Source organism: Phalacrocorax carbo, chromosome 1 (genome assembly GCF_963921805.1).
Source record: "Phalacrocorax carbo chromosome 1, bPhaCar2.1, whole genome shotgun sequence".
Lineage (NCBI taxonomy): Eukaryota > Metazoa > Chordata > Aves > Suliformes > Phalacrocoracidae > Phalacrocorax > Phalacrocorax carbo.
This window is the reverse complement of record NC_087513.1, coordinates 193,306,825-193,329,410: the sequence shown is the minus strand read 5'-3', so window position 1 is coordinate 193,329,410 and position 22,586 is coordinate 193,306,825. Positions and strand designations below refer to the sequence as shown.

General features: G+C 36.2%; 1 protein-coding gene across 3 annotated transcripts in view; it reads right to left on the bottom strand.

The window, feature by feature from the left end:
* Positions 1-22,586, bottom strand: part of N4BP2L2 (NEDD4 binding protein 2 like 2) — a 55,947-nt gene that overhangs the window by 15,467 nt on the left and 17,894 nt on the right. For 2 of the 3 annotated variants that reach the window (XM_064441044.1, XM_064441045.1), the window contains exons 4-7: positions 22,093-22,181; positions 21,663-21,739; positions 17,380-17,523; positions 996-2,800 (exon numbers count right to left, since the gene is read on the bottom strand). In XM_064441044.1, coding sequence (XP_064297114.1) covers positions 996-2,800; positions 17,380-17,523; positions 21,663-21,739; positions 22,093-22,181 — 2,115 coding nt within the window. Of the gene's footprint in view, positions 1-995; positions 2,801-16,242; positions 17,524-21,662; positions 21,740-22,092; positions 22,182-22,586 lie in introns of those variants that run through there. The other variant, XM_064441046.1, reaches the window with a different exon arrangement.

Genomic DNA, 22,586 nt, shown 5'->3' with positions numbered 1-22,586 from the left:
GCACTGAAAAAAATGGTCTGTGTTTTCTAATCCTATTTTTTGGCCTAATCACAGTTTCTGTTTTTCTACAGACTAAATTTGGAGCAAAGAAGTTGCAGAACTTTATGCACAGGGAATGCGGCTCTTTCAGCAGGCGCATACATAGCACCGTGTCCCAGGGTGACTTCCAAACAAATGTCTGTTGTTGCTGGCTGCAGCTCTGTATGGTTACAGTAGCTCGCAGTAAATTTGGAAATCATGGTTGCCACACACAACCCCTTCAAGGACTGACCATCACACTTCTAACCGCTAACTTAAATTATTAAACTGAAAGTTCAAAAATATGACAATTGGAGTTCTGGAAGGCAAGTACACAACTGTGACACTTGTTAATCATGCATGCTTAAAATGAAGGTGTGCACTATCAGAAAACGCATCTTGTAATTTCATTTTCAAATTAGATTAGATTCTGGGAAAGTTTTTCAACAGTATATAAGCCAAATAGGTGTCTATGAAAAAATTACTAAAAAAGAAAAAGGGATGCTACTATATTAACTAGGTAGAATATAAAACCAAACATGCAACCTTTAGATGACAGCACACATTTTGTACCATGTTTTCATTTAATCTTGTAATCAACCCAGTAAAGTCTTAGTCACTAGGATTTATATTTAAAGTTAGTAAGCCTTTGTTACTACAGACACTCAAAACATGAGGCCAAACCCAGAGACTGAAGAACATTTTAAAAATAAAAATAAAATAAAAATAAAATAAAAATAAAAACATTAAAATAAATCACCAAAGCAACAGTGATTCCTTTCAATAGGGTTAGTATTTGATTAATTGGTACCTGAAATAAACCTGAGTGTTTAATCATAGGGATTTGGGGTATTCTTTGTTTTGTTTTTTTTGGGGGGGTGTTTTGGTGGTTTTTTTATTTGTTTGGTGTCTTGGGCAGTTGCAGGGTTTCTTTGTTTGGTTGTTTTTTTACATAGAGGTAGAAAGAAGAGTATTACCCAGTGGAAGACCCGGAGAACCAAAGAGCTGCACGAGTTGAAAGGCAAATCCTAATGATAAGGGAAGTCCCAGAAAGCTACATTTCATGTGCACATCTTGATTATCTTCAAGTTGTGAGGCCTCTGCTGGCTCAGGGTCATTGGCTTCGTGCACATTTTCACCACAGCTTGCCAACATACTAGAATCTTCTGGATATTCAGAAACAACTTTAACAGAAGACAAAATATCTGGTTGGCTATTTGTAACCTCTGAAGAAACTTGTTCACTCTTGCCCTCTTTTTTATCAACTACCTGTTGTTGCTCAAGAGTTCTAGCTTGTTCCTCCTCCGTCCTGGAAACTACGCAAACCCTGCAGGAATATTTTGGCATAGGACATTGTCCCAAATCAATGTAAGAAATATCACGTAACAGAGCATCTGCATCTGGGGTGGGTAAGGAACAGGTTGCCTCAGTGCCACTGTAAAGTGCAGAATATTCCTGCAATGAACAGTTCTGCTCATGTTCCTCTCCATGGTCCTTGCTTAGAAAGCTCTTCTGCTCCACTTCTAAAACACTTTTTTGGGGAACATCATCTTTTCTTGGGACCTCCTTCTCTCCCTCTATACTACCAGTGATCTGTCTTGGTAAATTAAACCTTGGCGCTAAGTTGACAATTCTTCTGTATCTTTTCCTCTTCGATGTAATTGGCACAGCGTCATTTCTTGGAACATTTACTTCACTCGAACACTGCATGAAGGTGGCCCTGGCTTCCACAAGGGAATCAAAGTGTACTTCGCCAGCTGGAGATGCTGATAGGCCATTATTTATATTACCAGCCTCCTCAGTTACTGTTACCTGATGGTTTTCCTTTATCAATCCTTCATTTGACCGACAGCAGTTTAGCTGTGTTGAACTGTTCGTATGAATCTGTTTAGGTTTCCTGATTTTTGGGGGTCTTTGTTCACCTACAAATTTATCCTCAGACCAAGAAGACAGAGAAACTTGGGTATCAAAGCTCAACTGCAATTCCTCAGTAGGTAAAGTAATGGAAAAAAAAGCCCAGGCATTAGAGCTATTCTCTTCTGCTTTTATTGCACCTTTATCCTCTGTGTTATTATCAGGCATGTAATTGCATACGCTTGAATCGTAACACTGAGAGATTTCTTTTCCTTCACCATTTAAACTTAACAGTTTAGCTTCCATGTCAGGTTCATATGTAATTTTATATGATCTGAGTTTGTTTTCCATGCTTAACAGTGGTGTGTTATAATCTTCAGAGGTGCCTTCTGTTTCCTGGGTGGAATTTTTATCATTGCTTATTTTTAGGGAACTGCTTCTGCAAAGATTTTCTTTGTGCCTTTGATTTTTTTCCTCATCATCAAATGCATTTTTGGTTTGGTTTTCAGTAGAAAAAGGTTTTACATCTATTAGAAGTGAACTGTCACTTTCTACAGGCAGTTCATTTTTCAATGCACTGTTCAACATCATTGAGACCTCAGACACAGCAATGGGAAGCCTTTCTCTTGCAACCACTGCAGCTTCTTTTAAGCTTTCATCATCATCACTAGACTGCTTTTCACGAACTGTTACTGGATCCTCTGGACCTTCACTGAACATACACAATGATTTGCTGTTATCTTCTGAATCATCCTCTTCACTGTCTGATGTGTCCTGGACAACTGGAATTGGATGATGAGCTGCTCTGCCTAACTTTTTCTTCATAATGTCTGTATGATTGCCTTTCATTTTTTTGTTTCTTTTTCGCTTTTTCCTCTGCTTTGCTTTTGTCAACAGGCGCCCAGCATTCTTCTTTAAAATTGTCTCCCTATGTAAAAATAAAAAAAAAATTAAAGGTTAAAAAAAAAAATCAGTAATAACATATTCACAGCGTTCAATCTGAAGAATAGGTGCTTTATGTTAATATGATGATCAAACAGACCTTCTGCTTTTTTAAATAGATAAAATCTCAGATAAACCCTTCTATTGATTAAACAAATGTACGCCTTACAATTTAGAACAATCTTGTACTTTTCAAACCAATTCAAATAAACATAGCTGCCATCTCTTTAATTTAGTTTTACAAAAAGTATCATTAATCATTGTAAGACCAAACATGTTTCTGGATATCTTTCTAAAAGATATTTGAATAATAGATACTAAAGAGCTACTGCTGTTCTGAAATTTTCATTAAACATCATGCTGAGCAGAAAGGTACCAAATGGAGGATGTAGTAAGACAATTTCACCAATTAAGATTAAATGGACAATACTTAAATAAGCTGGACTCAGATCCAAAACATATTAACCAAAAATCTGAATAATGTAAAGGTACAGTGACTACAGTCACTCCGATATTTACTGCTCAGTATATTATGTGTGGATGCGTATGTATTTGGAAGAATATTTCCTATTTTATTAGCAACAAAATAATATACTACAGAAAAATTAACACAGTTGTAGGCAGTTATTTACAATTGATTTTGTAGCTCTTTTCAGAGTGTCCGATTTTTTCGGTCTGCATTTCTCATTGAATGTAACAGACAGCAGCCCTAACAGTGACTTCTCTGAAGTCTTGATGTTAGCCCATCAGCCAGCTAACCCTGAAATGAACACATATAAGAAAAATCTAGTCCAGAAATCTAACTTCTCCCAATGTGAATCTTTGGAGAGATGAGATTTTAAAAGCTAAGTTTGACTGGCAAATCTTTGTTTCAAAGATCTGCTCCTTTTCTGTAATTCTTCGCTTTTCTGTAACTCTGTTCAGGATGGTACTTCACACAAGACACTAAACTAAAGCAGTAGCTAGAATTATAGGGTAAAATGATTTATTTTATGGGCATTCATATGTAACATGAGCTGTTTTAAGTGCTGTATTTTTGAATTCTTAAAGAAAAATAATTTAAAAAAAAAAAAAGGTGACTGTGCCTGCAGCGGGAAAGCCAGAGTCACTAGTAGGCAACATGGAACCTAAAGGCCACCTATGGAAACCTATCCTCACCCTTCATTCAGTCTTAAATTTTTTTTAATTGTTAGTCTCATATAAATTCTTTCTAATTTGAACTCTACAAAGCAAACCCTGCTAATTGTCTGAGTGAGAAGCACCTCAGCAGCCTTCTTGGCCTCAGTATAGCCACAAAGTCACTTGACTGCAACAGGGTTCAAAAGCCTTGGTGCCTTGGTATTGCTGCAACAAGCACTATGGATCTGCGAAAATACCTTGTTGGAAAGCACACAAATTTTATTGCCCTATAATGGCATCCAGATGAGACATCCTACTAAGAAACGGGATTTCCTTCAAATGTTGGCATTTAAGTCCACATGGCGCTTTCTTCTGAGTAATAAAACCGACTTCCCATTTTCCAAATCAGTGTATTTTCAATTCAGCACCCTACGGTTTAAGTGCAGATGCCTATACTGCAGATGCTTGAAGTTTAGCCAAGACAAATTCCACCCCATATTCTGTTCACAATATGTTCCCTGCTCAGCAACAAGGCTCCTCTCTCCCCAGAGAAGAGACAGGGGATGGCAAAGTTTTAGGATTGAATAGATCTTATTTGTCTATTGAAATAAATGATATTAAACTGAAGCAGCTGCAGTGGTAGTTGGAAAGATTACTTTCTTACATATAACCAAGATTTGCAAAATCATATACTGAACACAGATTATGTCTTAAATCCTGACATTAACTTTCTTCTTTGGTGAAGAAAATTCATGACTTGAAAGTGTTTTTAGAAGAGGAAATTCTCTGAAGTTTTCAAAAGCATAAAACCCCTTACCAGTGAAACAGAAAATAGCGTCTCATTTTTAATTGTTTTTAATGGAGTGGGGAATAAAACATCAGATGTGGGCACCAATTCCAAGAAGGATTTAGTATTGTACTTAGGCCCTTGTGCTGCTGCAAGAACTCTGCAGAAATGACAACCAAATCGCCAATGTCAGCACTGGCACAGGAAAGGGATGGAATTCTCCAGTCTTGGCATTATTGTAGCTATGCTTTTGCTCACCACTCACTGTAGAGATGACTAAAGCAAAAAGGGAAGTGATGAGCTACTAAATGCCGAGTAATAAATTTCATTATTTTTCACTTTTCCAGGCAACTTCTGTTTTCCAACTGATTTTAAGAAAATACTACCCCAAAGCAGCACTCTAATGCACCATGATGAGGTAGCTAAAAAATTTCCTGCTTGGGGTATACCCAGTATCAAGGTAAGGTTTTTGCTTTTAATGAAGCAAACTGTCTACTAGCTTTCTTAAGTTTTATCTTAGTTCCTCCTCTTTTAGTTCACCTACATGCTTTTTGAGGAGTTTTCCTTATTGTAAAACCATATGGCACAAAAACATTGAGAAAATTTAAGAACCAGCATGGAGACAGACTTCTCTTCTTTACAGGGGCATCTGCTAGCGAGTGGTTTTTAAACACATGCAACACACACAAAACAGAAAAGAAAAAAGGTGCCTTTTCAGTTGATATTTAAATTTTACTATATATTATGCATTTAAAATAACTGGTTAGTAATAAACACACCTGAAAAAAAAAGTAATAGTATTTTTGTTGAAATAGGAATCCCTTTTCTGTAACACTGAAATTTCTCAGCCTACTGTTTAGACAATATTAAAAGCTTTTTGCCATAACTGTTGCATGTGACTTCAAGGTTGTAACCTACTGCTCAAAATAGCACTGCCCAGCTTCATCGAGAGTCAGTGCTCAGATGACGCTCTTTACTGGAGAAACAAATGCATTTTCGTAATTGCCAAGGCACAACATGGAAAGCAAATAATCTAAAGTTGCATTTTGCTGGAAAATGGCAAAAACCAGAAGAGAGTTAGTTATTTGCAGTTGTACAAACTTTAGCTCTAGCATAGGCCTAAGCTGACACCTGCTTGATATCAAAAAATGCCTGTAGTCATTGCTGTAATGAAATATAGGGGAACTGATAAATTTAAAAAGCAATTCTATGTGACATTTAGCAATAAGGTACCTGCTCTTTCAGCAATGTATGTTATCATTAATCTCCAAAGCCTCTGAAGTGGGTTTTCAACATCAAAATTATAGTAGAGCTGCTTACATAAAATGGCATTTACTGGGTTACACTCTACCTTCTCCACCTGGTAAGTGCATTGCTGAATTATTTGTGACCTAACTTTACTTCAGCAACAAACAGAAATTGAAGATATAATTTTGGAATTACCAAACAAGTCATGGTACCAGCCTTTTTGTTACGTATCTTGCCTTTAATACTGAAATGAGTGATAAAGATCCAGTTCCTCAAAACCAAATGCAATATTGGTTTTAGGTGATCAAGCAACTGGAAAAAAACACATGCAAAATAACTTGTAAGCATTATTGGGCTTCCTGAAACATGAAATTCCATTAGACAGCTGAGCATCCAACTTAGCACTTCATTGTTGCTGACGAAACGGTCTTAGTCACCCTTTCCTACTTGGTTCCAGATGTTGCCCTTGCACTTCCACTACCTGTCTTGTTGGCTCTACCAGCCTCCCTGTGGGTGGATTTACCTGCCTGAGCCAGCAAAAGAAAGCAAGTTCTTGCTTTGGTGTTGAGCTGATGTAACTTACCAAGGCAAGTGTCTAGCTAAGACAAATGAAGTGATTGGTGGGAGCAAGGTGACTACTTTCAGCAGCAACACTGGGTCGCCTCACCATCCATCTTTTAAGGAAGTTCACCATGCATGATTCATAAGAAATGTTTACACATTCCAGTGTTGCAAATTAATGCTCCCCGCCCCAAATCAGTAAAGATTCGATCTGAAATAACTCAGTATTTACCATTCTTTTGCCTCTCAAAAGCATTGCCAGTGGTGGTGAGATTTAAATACTCGCCTTCATAAAATACGCTGTTCTATCACAATGCTTGAAGAGCTACTCCAATCTTTATTATTTCTACAGGATTGATGAATATACAGTTCTGTGCAATGTATAAGCAGCCAGACTGCTGCCCTGTTATAGTCCAGACACAAGAGACGTTGATCTAGAGAGTACACAGATAACAGCATACAATTGGTTTGATCAAAGCATGCCTTTAGAAGCTGTTCATTTAATCAAACACATGGCAAAGTGCAACCACTTTATTTTTCAAAGTGAAAATACAAACAACCTAATAAAAAACCCAACCAACTGACCAAAAACCCACCAAAACCCCCAAGTTCCTGAAGTGCTAGTAAGAGCAATTCAGTTTCAAATGACAATCCATTCACTCCATGAGGAGTTTCAGTTGGGGTGATCTGACTGATCTTCGTCCTGCCTGGTTCATGGAAGTCATAAATGTCTTCCGACTGAAAGAGCCATTCTCCTATTTTAGCTCCTTAGTCATAGAATATGTTGATAACATTAAGGAAACCAACCCTGAATATGATTGATATATACATACAAAACACACTGAATATATTTGTGCCCAGTATCAAACATCTACTTCCTGAACAAGTGAAACAACTCAAAATCTGCCTTCAACCTCATTTAGGTGCCACAAATACCTCACCTGACACAATTCAGATTCTAACCAGAAAAGAAAAAAAACATTAGCAATAGAGGTACCAATGGATGCTAACAGAGACACCATTTTTTGTTTGACTGGATTTCTCTGCACCATTATGTATGGCTTAATGTTAAAAAGCAGATTAAAAAGAATAAAAGGACAAAGTGAAATGCTAGAAGTGATCTGAACCCATCTTAAGGGGATGTATTTGAAATACAGAGAAGAAACTGCAGCTTTATCATCAGCCTTCTTGCCCAAAAAGGCTCATAAAATCAAATTTTTTTTAAGTTCTCTCTGTCAACGTTTAGTCTTCTGAAGATTCCATGATGGACATGGATGCCAATGTTATGCACTGAAAGTACAGTATAAATCATCTTGTCAAGTTTGACATCAGTTCTATTACTTGGATGATACCAGTTCAAGCATGAAGACAACCTGATCAAAATTAATCCAGGCTAGACAAGAAATCGGCTGCTTTGAGAAGCAGTTTGGAGAAATAGGAACTATAGTCAGATTTTGCACTAGTTAATAAAGTTTGGTGTAACCTGCTGTGTTGCAGTGCTCCTTAATCTTCTATTGATATAAAGACATTTCAGTACGAGATTTTAAGGAACACTTTCAAAAATCTGTAACAGGATAGAAAAACCCCACCTTCCCAGACAATGATCAGTCTCAGTTTTCCATTAACTTCTGGACAAACTATAGCACTACTGCATTCATGGATATGAAGCAATCAGTTCTCACTAAATCCTAAGCACCCTCCTCTCTGCAACACCGGAGCACACTTTACACACCACATCTTACAGAGCTGGTGGTCCAGGTTGAAAACCATGAAGGACACTGGTGAAGACTCTGACTGACCAGACAGACAACATTATCCACCGCAAACACAAAGCCCATTTGCCCAATGGCCAATTCACAGATATTGAAAAAAACACAAAACTATAATAATTGCCTTAAAAATCTCAACCTTTTTCTTTCCAAATGAAAAACAGAGTTGCTGTTACAGATATAACATACTGCATCATGTATATATAATCTAACCGGTTCAAATACAAGACAGGATTGAACCTGAGTGGATCACTGATTTTAGGAGAAAAGATCTGCGTTCAAAAATTAAATTCTGTGAGGCACCTCACAATCTGTTTTTCAGTTCCTCTCCCTTACAATCTACTGTTTTCCAGGCAATTAGTTAGGAAGTTCCACTTCAGAAGCTCCACCCAGGAAAAGGCAGGTTTACTGAAGCTCTCCTTAGGTTGTGAAATATATCATATCCTAAAATGCAGTCCACAAATAAGACAGACTTTCCGGATCCTAATTCCTAAATATCATCACCATTGTGTATTTTGGCCACTGTAGACTCTACACTTTAAATAAATAAACAAATCACTAGTTTAGCCAGAAAAATAGAGAGAACTACGTATTTTGATGTAACATCCTAGTACTTAGACACATAGATGACAGCCATCAAAACAAAATATAGAGATAAACAAGTACAACAAGAAAGGTTTTAAAAGAAAAAATTAGGTTTACAGAGTGAAGTGTTGGCCTTCCTTGCCACGGCACAGTCACACACAAACCAAATGTAAAATGAAGTTTGAGATAGGACACAAGCAAAATCAAGTTGAGGACTAATATGGGTGGGATTGTAAAGAAGCAACAGAGGTACAATGAGAGCAGAATGGAATACTTAGAGGTATGTAATAAGCTATTTTCTGTTAGGAAGTTTCAACAAAATATTCTGGCTGTGTTTAAAATAGCTTAAATCAACAAAATAGTAGCAAAGTCACTGTAATTAAATATCCACCAAAGCACAGGCCATAATTCTGGGAACAAAAGTATGAGTTTCAAAAATGCAAGAAGATGCTGCAAACTTAATGAGCCTAAGAAAAAAAGAAATGTAGAAAAATATATTGATGACAGAAAACATTACTTTCAGCAGAACAAGAAAAAAAATCAAAAGGACAGCCTGGGGAGAGTGGGAATAGATATACTCAGTGTTTAAATCAGCATCAGTTTGAACTGAGGCAATAAAAACCCCCAGAGAATAAGGTATAGCTCTCCACACGTTTAAAATTCAGGGAAGAAAAGGGAAGGGGGAAGAAAAGGGAAGGCGGAGATAGATCTAGAGACAACTGTAGTAACTGAACACACAGGACTCAGATCAGACGGATGAGAATGATGCAGTTCAAGAATATGAGAAATGGGGGAAAAAGTTACAAGAGGAAAACAGTAAAGAAAACAGCATCAGTAAGTATTAAGTAACCAGCCTCTTACCTAGATTATAGCGACATTAAAATGCAAATACTTGTAACTGCAGACAATGTTGCTATTTAGAACATCTGCTCCGAGTATTGCACACATTCTGTGCATCTCAAATGCTGTATAAAATACAGAAAGCTACACAGCATTCAATTATAATGTGCATTCCTTGGAAGGTATTACACCTTTTTCAACAAATCTCAGTACTTTGTCATACTGGCATCCAACTTTTACTATTTCTGCGTACTACTCTTTGGTATTAAGATTATTTGGTACTCTTTCCCTTTTAAACATCTTTCACAAAAAGGACTAGGGATACCCAGAAGACATGATGAATCACCCCTTAAAGATGATTACTTTCTACAAACCAGCTCTGTACTACTCCTGGAATGTTGGGGATGAATAGACAGAAAACTGCCTTTCGGTTCTGCAGTGTACTAAGTGTCAATAGAAGTCTGTCTTTGGACAGAAAATTAAAAAAAAAACCTACTTCAGATAAACACTAACATGTGCCAGTATTTTCTAAGTCTGGAAAGACAACACAACTAACAGAAGACAAGCAGTGATGGACACTACCTGAGGGAGAAAGAAGGGGGTCAGCTAGAGGTGCTGTCAGGAACTTGTGAGAAACTCTGCCAATACAGCTATGAAACAAAATAACCAGAATAAAAGGTCCAGCCGATTTTGCTGCTACAGTTAAAGCCAGAAACAGTGCCCACCTGAGAAAGAGAATCATGGACTGCTGTGTTAATGCAAGCCTGCACCTGCCACCCTGAAACCAGGCAGCAATTCTGTTAGTGATTTAAAATGTCGTCTCTGACAGATAAGAGCTAACTCTCTTGATATTCTGGACACAGCTTTCACTACATCCATTAGAATAGAATAATTCATGTCAGAAAGGGCCTCTGGAGATCATATGGTCCAACCTCTGCTCAGAGCAATACCGACTAAGGTCTCGTTGCTCAGTGCCCTGCCTGGCCAAGTTCTGAATACTCCAAGGATGGAGATTACACAGCCTAGTATCTAACTGGAATTTCCTATGTTGCAGCCTCTACCCATTGCTTCTCATCTAAGAGGAGCATGGCTCCACCTTCATACTCTCCCATTAGTCAGGTGAAGACAGCATTAAGCTGTCTTGGCCATAGCCTTCTCTACTTAAGGCTGAACAATAATCCATTTCTCCCAGCTTCCCCTTGTATATCAGGTGCTCCAGGCTGTGACCACTGTCTGCTCAATTCACTCCAATATGTCACATCTTACTTGTACCAGTGAGCTCAAAGGTTGACATTCTCAACAAAGGCACCACAAACCAACCAGGTGAACGAGAGGCTCATTTAATCTCTTTACAGCTCAATTCTCTATAGAGCAGTAGAAAAAAATCAAGCTATAGTTAGCTAACTTTACTCACAACAAAACCCCTCCCCTCAAGACCTAAGACCAAAAAGGACACTTACAGACAGAATCTAAGTATCCATTATTAGAAACAAGAACTCAGTCTAGACTGCTGAAACAAAACAGGAACAGAATGAAACACTAACTGTGCCTTCTACGTACACAAACAGAGAATTCCATTTATACTCCTATATATAATGCAATTTTGCTGCACAGCCATAAGCAGAGTCTTCTAACAGCAGCCTTCATAAGTGAAAACAGTTTTGAAATTTCATCAGGTATACTTTGTAGAATCATAGAATGGTTTAGGTTGGAAGGGACCTTTAGAGGTCATTGAATACTTAGCGCATGTACCAAAGAACTGCAGAGAGCTGCAAAAGAAGCTCAAATACGTACACCTTTCTTGCTTCAGGTGAAAGATCTGTCTTGTAAGTTATTCATCTTACAAGCAACACAGGAAAACTATCAGGAAATGGTAAATGGGGGAAAAGTAATACAGTCAATCCACTCTTAAGTCAGGTTCATGAGCATTCAGAAACTCTTCATAGTTAAGAGCCAGATGTGGGATCAGCTATTCAGGAACTTCTTATAGACTTATAATCTATAGTATAGGTTACCAAAACCTGTGGCTGACAAGTAAAGAAAAAAGTTATTAGAAGTATCATGGATAAAATAACAGCCAAAAAGAATTATAGGTCCCTGACAAAGACTGATTTGTAAATGATAAAATAAACCCCTTAGAAATAAGCAAATGTTTATTCAGTCAGCTAAAGCAGCACTTCTTAGTCTGTTAGCAATTTAAGAAGAGATTAAACAACATCCACTAAAGAATTCATGCTTTTTTTAAATCAGTAAAGACAACATGCAAGCATCCGTTCCAAAAGTTTTGCTCAGAAAATAGTTTTCTACTATGTTCCCACAAAATCCTAGAATACTTACAGAGTTAGTATCTGGAAAATATTTATAAAAGGAAAAGCAGGGTGATCCACACGATTATAAAGCAGTTACTCTGATATCAGTTTGAGGGACCAAAAAAAGAAAAGCTGAATTCTATTAACAGCTTGAAAAATACTTAACATCACTAAAATGACTCCAAGTACAACTGTAAAAAAAAAAAAATTACTTCATTAATACAATATGTTCTGACTTGGCACAACGTGGTACTGTTACAGCAGCACTGTCTTGGTATGGCACCCATTAAATGGTTAAGGGCTGCCTGCCTACCTGAGAAATTAAGTAGCAGCATTATCAGCTAAAAGGAAACTAACTGCAAATACCCATTCCAGAAGCAATACTTCCATGCTTTTATTATCCTTGGTCTAGAGTGACATTGACAGTCCATCTCAAGCTACAAACACCACTTGCTGCTTCTCCATTATTACAGACATAAGTTAGACAAATTTGAGATGATCTGACCTTGACAAACCCTGTTACTTCTACTTTATCTTCTGAATACTTAAAACACCAGCTGTTTTCACATATTTTTCTGTGAACCCAAAATAATCTGATTTACAGCTAATTTCAACCAATTAGCCTATATAAAGAAAAAAACCCCAAATTAATTGATATACAAGATTCTCACCTACGAAATGATTACTGAAGAGCTTTAATCTCTGCTCTTGCTTTTATTTCAAAAGGATGAGAACATAAAACATTGAAATGAGAAAGTGTCACTGTAGAAACACTGAAGAGAAGTTTTTCTACATCCGACCTATATGAAACATCTGATCACTATTTTGAGTACTTAATTTCAATTTTATGAACTGCATTTCAACACTATGACTTCTTATGGCTCTTTACTGGGAATTGTAATATGTGTGTCTCCTTTTGTATGGAAAACCTGCAATTCTCAACATACACCTAGTCACCTCATCTCCACAGTGTACTAGCACTGAGGGAAAACTTCCAGAAAACTCGATTGCTAGGAAGAAGCAGCAGTTAAAACTACAGGTATCACACATGAAAAAAACAGAAAAGAAAAACAAAACCAGAAACAAAACCCAACAACTTCCGTATTTTCACAGCCTAACTCACTGAAAAGGAATCCTACAGGTCAGCTTAAAAAAGAAAATACAAACCATCTAAATTACATCAGGGAGGACAGACACAAAACAATCAAATACAAATGTTATGGGTCCCATCTCAGCTAGACAAAGCCTGGGTTTCAATTATCTATTATCAGAGAAACAAAGATAAACTACCACCTCTGCAGAATGTTTCAAGAGACAGATGACAAAAGACAAAACCTTGGTTTTCCTCTTAAAGACAAAAAGCTTAAAAAATTATGCAGCATTGCAGACTAGATATGTTAAAAGAATAGACGTGTCATGGTTTAACCCCAGCCGGCAACTAAGCGTCACACAGCCACTCAGTCACTCCCCCACAGTGGGAAGGGGGAAAGAATCAGAAGGGTAAAAATGAGAAAACTTGTGGGTTGAGATAAAGACAGTTTGGTAAGTAACACAAAAGGCGCGCGCACAAGCAAAGTAAAACAAGGAATCCATTCACTCCTTCCCATGGACAGGCAGGTGTTCAGCCATCTCCAGGAGAGCAGGGCTCCATCACATGGAATGGTTACTTGGGAAGACAAATGCCATCACTCCAAACATCTCCCCCTTCCTCCTTCTTCCCCCAGCTTTATGTACCGAGCATGACACCATATGGTATGGAATATCCCTTTGGTCAGTTGGGGTCAGCTGTCCCGGCTGTGTCCCCTCCCAGCTTCTTGTGCACCCCCAGCCCACTCGCTGGTGGGATGGGGTGAGAAGCAGAAAAGGCCTTGGCTCTGTGTAAGCACTTGCTCAGCAGTAACTAAAACATCCCTGGTGTTACCAACACTGTGTCCAGCACAAATCCAAAACACAGCCCCAACCTAGCTGCTATGATGAAAAATAACCCTACCCCAGCAGAAATCAACACATAGGTCTTCTGGGTTTTGGTTCTGTGGGTTTTGGCATAGGTTTTTTGTTGTTTGGGGATTTCTGTTTTAATTTTTTCTTCTTCTCTAAACAAAAGAAAAATAACACTAAGTCACCCGTCAAAGAAAAGGCTTCTGATAATTCAGGAAGTAAACTAATCAAACAAGAAACAGCCGTTTAGATGAAGCAATAAGACTAGAACTATTTTTTTTCTATTGCAACATATTTTTTTAATAAATATATTTCTATTATATCCCATATACCTGATGCTAACTGGTCAGCTATATGAACCACATGATATATGTTCTGCAAATTAATTCTCATTTAGTTTTACTGCTTAGAATAGTAGGATGTTAAAACTACAGCTGAGTATCTTAACTATTCTGTTTAAATTTACTTGCCAAACATCTCACTACCTTGAAGTATGCAGCAGATAGAATTTGCATTCATAACATTAAAGTTCTATGCATTAGGTACACTAAAAAAAACCAAATTCTGACACTATTATTTAAAGAAATATCATGAACTAACAATTTACTAAAAATCTAAAACAATAGGAAACCTTCATTCTAGGTACCTTATTATCATCAACAGGGGTATTGTATGAAAACTATCCCAGACAGTAAAAGTTTTAAGCTCCCCAGTCTAACTGAACAGCGAGTTCTTACACGTCTTTACTTATTTTGTCAAAAAGTATGTACACTTTCCTCATTAGTGAGAGAGCAGGAGAAATTCAATACCTGCAACATGTATTTCACATGATCTTTTTATTATTTTTACATATAAATTCTGTATGTAAAAGCAACTTCTGAGATATATGTATGCCTATCACTGTCATATCCTCATGAAATATTACTATACCACGAAACAAAAGTGTGTTACACAGAGAGTAACTCCACTGTGTTTTCAGCAACCATGTCATCGTACTTACCTTGGAATACAGCTTTCTAGATTAAGCAGTTTACAAAAAATGTCTGATACTGTGCCAAGTTGCAAAGCATTCCTTTCTTGTTATGTGTCCTTTGCAAACTGCAAGCCCATTATTGATCAACATGCTTTGCATATCAAAAATACTCACCATCCACCAATAATTTATTAAAAACAAACACAAAAAATGCTGCACCATTTAAAAATAGTATGAACTTACATCTATTTAAATACAAATTTCAGTCAAAAAGAACTTAAACATCAATTATATATTGCTAAAAAAACCCACCACTTCCTTTAAAAACTGAAGCCAGAGGTACCAAAACATATCATAACATCAGTTTTCAATAATCAGCTCTTTTTTGTCATACCTTAGCACCCTGTGTGATTATCACATAAAGCCTCAATAAATTTTACCAATTTATTATGGCTTAAAGTAATATAGAGTAATATAGAGTAAATAAAATGAGTCTTTTTAAAACCTTTTTATCTTCTTCCCACTTGAAATACGCATTCATGTTTAAATATAAGAACTTTGGAATAATTAAAGTATTACTGACCATTTACAATTATTTCCACGATTCTTTTGAGACATGGAAAAAGATAACCATGAAAACTAAAATACAGTAACACAATTGGTATGAATAACAGACAATGAGGGAAGAAAATTAATATAGCTGGAGAGCTTATTTTTTTATATATATACACATAATTAATATCTTAACAATCCATGCACTACTGAAACATTTTAAATTATTTTTCAAATAATTAAAACAATTACTAAATGTGAAACTGCACACTTCAACTTTTATAGTTAATAGAATCTCTTATGGAAATGTTATTGCAGATATATATTAAATTGAACAAATTTGGATTTGCACAACAGGTGTAGAAAACCACAGAAGGATACTTCATTATATACCTAGATTTTCAACTTTCATGGTATTCAGACTTTAAAGATGAAGCGATTTTTGGGACCCATTCAAAAATTGTCTACAAGTGAAAAAATTATGCTGCCTTCGGAATTTTCAAAATTCTGATGGCTATTACACCAAATCAGTAACAGAAAACCATGAAAATTCTTTTAGCTGCATACTCACGTTCTTGACAAAATTTCCTTTTCAGGATTTACTCATTCAGTATATAAAGAAATCAAATGTATTTAGACCTGAAGACTGGTTATTCCAGCTAGCAGGTTAGTAATAATGCTCCTCTATATGAAATCCTAGAGGGTTGAAAATAATAAAAATGTTGCACTGAACTACTGAAACAACACTGAAGACAAATATATTTTATTACTACAGCAAGCTGTTAGAAAGCAAGCAAAGTGAAAACTTACAAATTTGTAATTTTTAAAGAGAAAAAGGGCAGTGAATTAGTCAATCTCCATGCTGGGTCATTCTTTGTTATGTGCTAAACAGGTCACATTGGCTGTGCCAAAATTAGGAATGGAACATGGTTTTACAGAATTATATACACTATTTATATTGAATTATGGCATCTCAGCTGTGGACTGGGACTTGACAGCCTAATGCTTTAATACTTCATTTTTATCATAAATGAAAGAAACGTACTTAGAAAGGCATAGCTGTGAAATTTTGGGGTTTACTGATGAAGTTTAGGGATTTTTTTAGTCAGCACAAAGAAGTTGGTGGTATGCAGCCACCATCATAGCTTATGTACTACCACTGAGAACAAGCAAATAAAGAAATAATTCACGTTGTACAGTTTAAGGCTGGTGAATACTGTATTGGCAGAATGTCACTTCAGCTGTCAGATGAGCTTCTGAGACAAAAAAAAACCCCACAACACAACCCAAACACCACAACTAAAACCAGAAAATACATGCCAAAATTTTGCCAATTGGCAATACATGCCAAATAAAACAAAAGAACAACCCAGGACATAATTGTTTTCAAAAAACCTCCTAAAAGATAAGACAACTAAATGACAGTCATTAAAATTGGTTATTACATAAATAACCTCTTCTTCTGGGGCTTTAATTCTCTTTTAAAAGATATCTAATATGAACTCCTCTTTAAAAAAACTGCTCAACAGTTACTTGATACATGACAACATCATTATCTTAGGTTTATGAAGGAAGACTCTTCTATATGTTATACTATTAAATATTTTACTAAAATCAAAGTTATTACAACTGTAATAAATAGAGTTTAAAAAACATTTAATGTACAAATTTATTTACATGCAAGTCTGTTAAAGGAACAACCCCCAGAAGAAAATGGTCTTGAAATAGGCCTATTTAAAACACAGAAGATCCACTACTTCATTGGAGGTGATGATGTGTTTTAGAAGGGCAAGTAACAGATTTTTTTTTTTTAACTGACTGCAACTGTGTTATCGGCTACTGGAAATACTGAAAGAATTCCATGAGTCTGTATTGCCTCCCCACCTATGTCTTCGCTGCAGAGGTGGCCTTTGAGTGTTTTTGTGGGGAGGTATCACTGAATTCATGACAATAGGTATGGATATTTGATATTCATATCGTTCCAACATCTGAGCAATCTTCTCACGAGTGACCCCATGTTTATTCCTCCTATAAAAATAAAAATTTAAATAAATTGTCTGGTATGTTTATATGTTTACAGTCTTCAAGAAAAACCTCTCTCATTTCAGTTTCTTCTTGCTTTTCATATTTTAAATTTCACTTTTATTACACCGTTATCCTCATTCTCTCACAACTGTTAAAGTTTATTTTAACAATTCACCACTGCACATATTAAATAACAGAAAACAATACAGTCATTCTTCATACAGAAATGTCATGTTATTTACCTGGACTATGTACCTAAATAACCCTAGAAGGACTTTGATTTCTATTTATTCATCAGATTTTACATGGAATACTAGCTAATGAAGAGAGGGATGAATAATACTATAGACTACTACTTATGAAAGCAATATTGAAACTAGCATTAAAAAAAAATGAAACTACATGGTTTCAAGACTTAATGACAAAATATTTTCTCATCAGTAAATCTCTATATAAAATAAGGAGCAATTTTAGTTTTGAACCACAACAGCACACTCGTGATACCTTCATCTACTAGCTCTTACTGATACTTGAGGTAAATTTAGAAATGTACCAAAACACATGTAAGGGAAGAGAGGCCAAAAGTACTGTCCTATTCTTGCAGTGTTTAGTGAACATCAGCTTTCAGTGAGAACTTGGCCTATTAAGAACCTGAGACATTAGGCATTACATTAAAACGTATCTATCTCCTTAGTATCTATGACATGGGATCTTAAAATCCATGTTAGCAGAAAACTTCAGTCTCTGATGAAAAGAAAATCACGAGGCTCATGCACAAACTGAATGCCAGGACTGTAACAGAAATGAATCTAAAAGAACAGATATAAAACATAAACAAAATGTTTCAACAGTATAAACAAGCATTTATCATAACCATATATATTCTTATCACCACAAAACCTTGTCCAAGCTAAATTATCTCCAAGTCATACCAATAAGGAATATATGCCTGCATCTTTGCTTTCTGCCAGGGACAGAAGAGGCACGGACCTCCTTACCAACTTGTTCTGTTCGACAGAGAAGAAATCACTACTGGGAACAAACAGGCTATACAGGAAAGAAGATACTCTATACAGAAATATTTTAAATGACTGATTTCTGCCCCACCCACAGGTATTTGAGCATATTATTACAACAAAGAAGTACATATCAAGTTCATGAGGGTTTGAAGCATGCTGCAGGTAGCACACTAGTTTCACATTCAGAATGGAACAAGAATTGGTTATTTCAGAGGTATTCAGAATTTTGCTGGCTCCTTAAGGTGTATTTTATCAGCTTTCTTTCTGGGAAGAAAAGGCTTAAGTAGAGTATTGCTCTCATAGACACACTTTCCTGGGATAACATCAGAAGCTAGAGTGATCATCAAAAGTGGCTCATTGTTTAAATGCTACTAGTTTCTACGTTGTGTTAAAGAAGCCCAGGAGCGGCAGCATGTTGAACTTATCAGTTAACAAGTCTTAACAGTTTTGGTTTTATTCACAAATACAAACAAGGTTAATGGTAGAGAAAAAAAGCCAACACCCTAGAAATTTCTATATTCTATAAAGCACTTGAATCTCATGACAGAAAAACACTGGGAAGAGGAAGTCTAAGTCCTTTTATACCAAATGATGGAAGCAAAAAAGTTATTTGATATTTTCCCTATCTTAGTACTCCTAGGAAAAGATTACAGCTCAAATGTTCTGGGCATAAAGTGCATGCTCATCCACAATTGAATGGACTTGTGTATCATTACTTCATAAAGGAGCAAGTACTTTTCCTTAAAGAACAAGGTAGGATAATAAAATCACCACCAGCAAAATTGCATCAAGCAAGAAATTAAATTTAAATAGGAAACAAGTCTGTTGTATAGTGTCATCTAACACTGGGATCTCCTCCTCACGCATGACTTCACTCATCCTTTGGCGGCTTGGCTATGCTGAAAGAGCATAAAGCCATCTGTCCTTAACCAATACAGATGTACCAGCAAAAGCTCCTAAAAGGTAGTTATGTTTTAGAAGCCGGTTTTGCTTCAAAGAACACAGAATCTCTTGACAAAAGCAAAGTTCTGTCACTATTTAATACTTCTACAACAGAAGAATCTTACACACCTATGTACCGGCAAAACAATTCTGCACAGACATGACTACTTAAAAGTATCAGCAGAAGCTTAATGAAGTCTACCAAACTGCAGTTTTATGATCATGCTGAAGGAAAAGGGATTATATTAAATATGTTTGCATTTCACTTCTGTGTGAAGTTACACAGCAGGTTAACTTTCTCTAAATTAAAACCACATCCATCCCAAAATACAGATTATACACAGGATACCTGTTAATCCCCAAAAGCTTGAATCAAATGTATAGGGTTGTTTTGTTTTGTGGTTGGTTTTTTTTTGTTAAGCTCCAGTTCCCAACTATATGCTTTTTGAGTAGCTGGTCAAACATGACAGAGGGTAATTTTTACATCCAACACTGATTAAACACTTTAACAAAGAAATTTTTAAAAAATTATTTTCTTTATTAAAGTAGGAGGCAATGTTTTTTTTATTCCAAATACCAGAAACAAAGTCTTAAGTGATCCTGTTTAGGAGTGAAGTAAAACATATGACTCCAGAAAACTAACAAAATTACCCAATTTTATTATTAGCATAGTATTTGCCCAGGTACTGCACAAAATGTTGAGCTCAAAATTCATATGGGGAATCTCAAAACTACAATAACATCTCTATCATTATCTATTTCCCAAACACACCAATATGGGAAAAAACCCCAACAAAACAAACTCACTCACTCAAAAATTGAGCCCTCTCCCCAAACATTTGAAAAACAAAACGAAACCTCACATTACCACCTTTCCTAAACTCTCAAAAAATGAAGTTTCCAGACAATAGGTCTCTATTCAAATATTTAAAGCAACTGGAGCTGCTAAAACCTTTCTAGGAAGCTCCTAAGAACTGGTAGCAACACTTCAAGTTCAAAGGTTTTCCTTTGGTTTTGGGAAACATACAAACTTTACTCCTGCAGTTAATGGCTGGGCAAAAAAAATTCAATGATAACAACACTTCACATTTGTTTATCCTGTTATCTGTTAAGACCATGTGAAAACATGAATTTTCCTGGAAAATGAGTGTCTCATGTAATGGAAATCTCACACTGAACATCTTAGAAATGTCTGATTATTAAGACAGCTTCCTAACTTGGCTGTGCTGCAACCCAAACTACAAAAACTTACTAGAATTCATCCTACAGAGAGAGGACTACAGCTCTAAAAATAAGTTAATGGTAGTTAGGAAGCAAAAGGTAAAAACTTTAGAAGATTTATAAACACAATAACCTCCAAGTCAGTAATATAAGTATTATACATACATACTTTATGCATTGTAGGGGCTACTTTACAAAGCTGAAACAGTTATAAGCCAAGTCAGTTGGAAGTATATAAAATGACACAGTAAGAGAACTCTTTGTGCTGAACCATAAAAATATTACATTTCAAACAATGAAATATCCCTAAGTTGGGTTGATACCTCCTAGATTCCTAAAGCAGATATATCTGAGACAAAAGAGACATTAACCAGGAATAACGAGCAGCTTCCCAGGCACTCTCACAACCCAGAAGTCCAATGACCTATGTCCAACATAGTCAGATCCTCTGAAGACTGGGGACAACTTCACAAAATCTTGCAGTAGCATAATCTTAAATATGAGCTTTCTTTTTAACATTTACTTATTAGTAATGGACCGTTGTTCTTTGACACTGAGATATCTATAAAAGTAGACAAAACAAAGCACTTACATTGCTGCGCTGCTTAGAAACTGTGTAATTTGTCTTCTACCTATTTCTTGCTGTCAGCATTTTGTAGTGAGAGCTTTCTCAGAATAATTAGCAGCGATTCTTACAGGGGTCAATAATTTTTCTACTCATGTCCAGCAAAACCTTAATATCAACTTTTTGGGCCAACAAGACAGGACCCCTATTTATTTGTCTGTTTGTTTATCCATAACACTTCCATTTAAAGGTATATCAAAATGCCTATTTAAATAAAATACATTTTATACTAGTAGTTAAGTACTTAAAAAAATAAGATAGTGAATAAAATATAATGTACTCTATATATGTGTGCATATTTATCTATCTCTATATAAAAGTAATATAAACCTTACTTTTCTAATTCTTCAGGATCAAACTTCCACCAAGTATCTGGCTCATGGAACTCCACTCTGTATCCCTTTTCTAGAGCCTACAGCAAGCAATGAAAAATGTGTGACATGTGTATCCTTATTACTTAAAATGTAACAAAAAGTTTATAGACCAGGATAATAAACAGATGTAATTAACTCTGCGGTGGTAGCATGCTGAATTTCACTTACCCCCAACCCATCTTAACTTTCACTCCAGGCTAAACAGATTAAATCAAGCCAATCCTTAAATTGGTCTGAACTATTGCTATACCAATTATGGATTGTATCAATAAGCAGTCTCTCTTTACTTGAGTAAGGAAAACTTTTCTGGACAAAAATAGACCAACTTATCACATGTGAAGGTAAGTTTGAAACAATGTAACAGATGATATAACCACAGAACTAAACCAACCACTTCCACATATGGCTTCATTTCCCAGGCTTGAGTATTAGTGTTGTCTATTATAACTGGAGATTTTCCTTGCTCCATTGCTTGCTTTGCTGCAATAAAAAATAGTGCAAGTTAATAAACAACTATTACACAAATAAAATGGTAAAAGTAAATAAACTGTTCCAGATTTTTTTTGCACTAACCTAGTCTGACTAAAACACACTGCTCTAAGAAAAGGAGTAAAAGCACTGAAAGGTAGAGACAGGAATGGAAGAAGTAGAAGCAAGAAGGTAAGAAATATTAAGTGAAGGGCACAAGAGGTGGTGGTGAATTGGTGCAAAGGGTAAATGGGAAGTGTAGAAGTCAAAACAACACAACAGAACTGCTCAAAGTTTGTGGCCTGCTGAGTATAGAGATCCTGGCATGAAACCATATCCTGGTTCCAGCTCTACCAGCCCTGCCGGATAACACATGGCACATTCATAACAGACCTGTGGTTAGGTACTGCAGTTCTT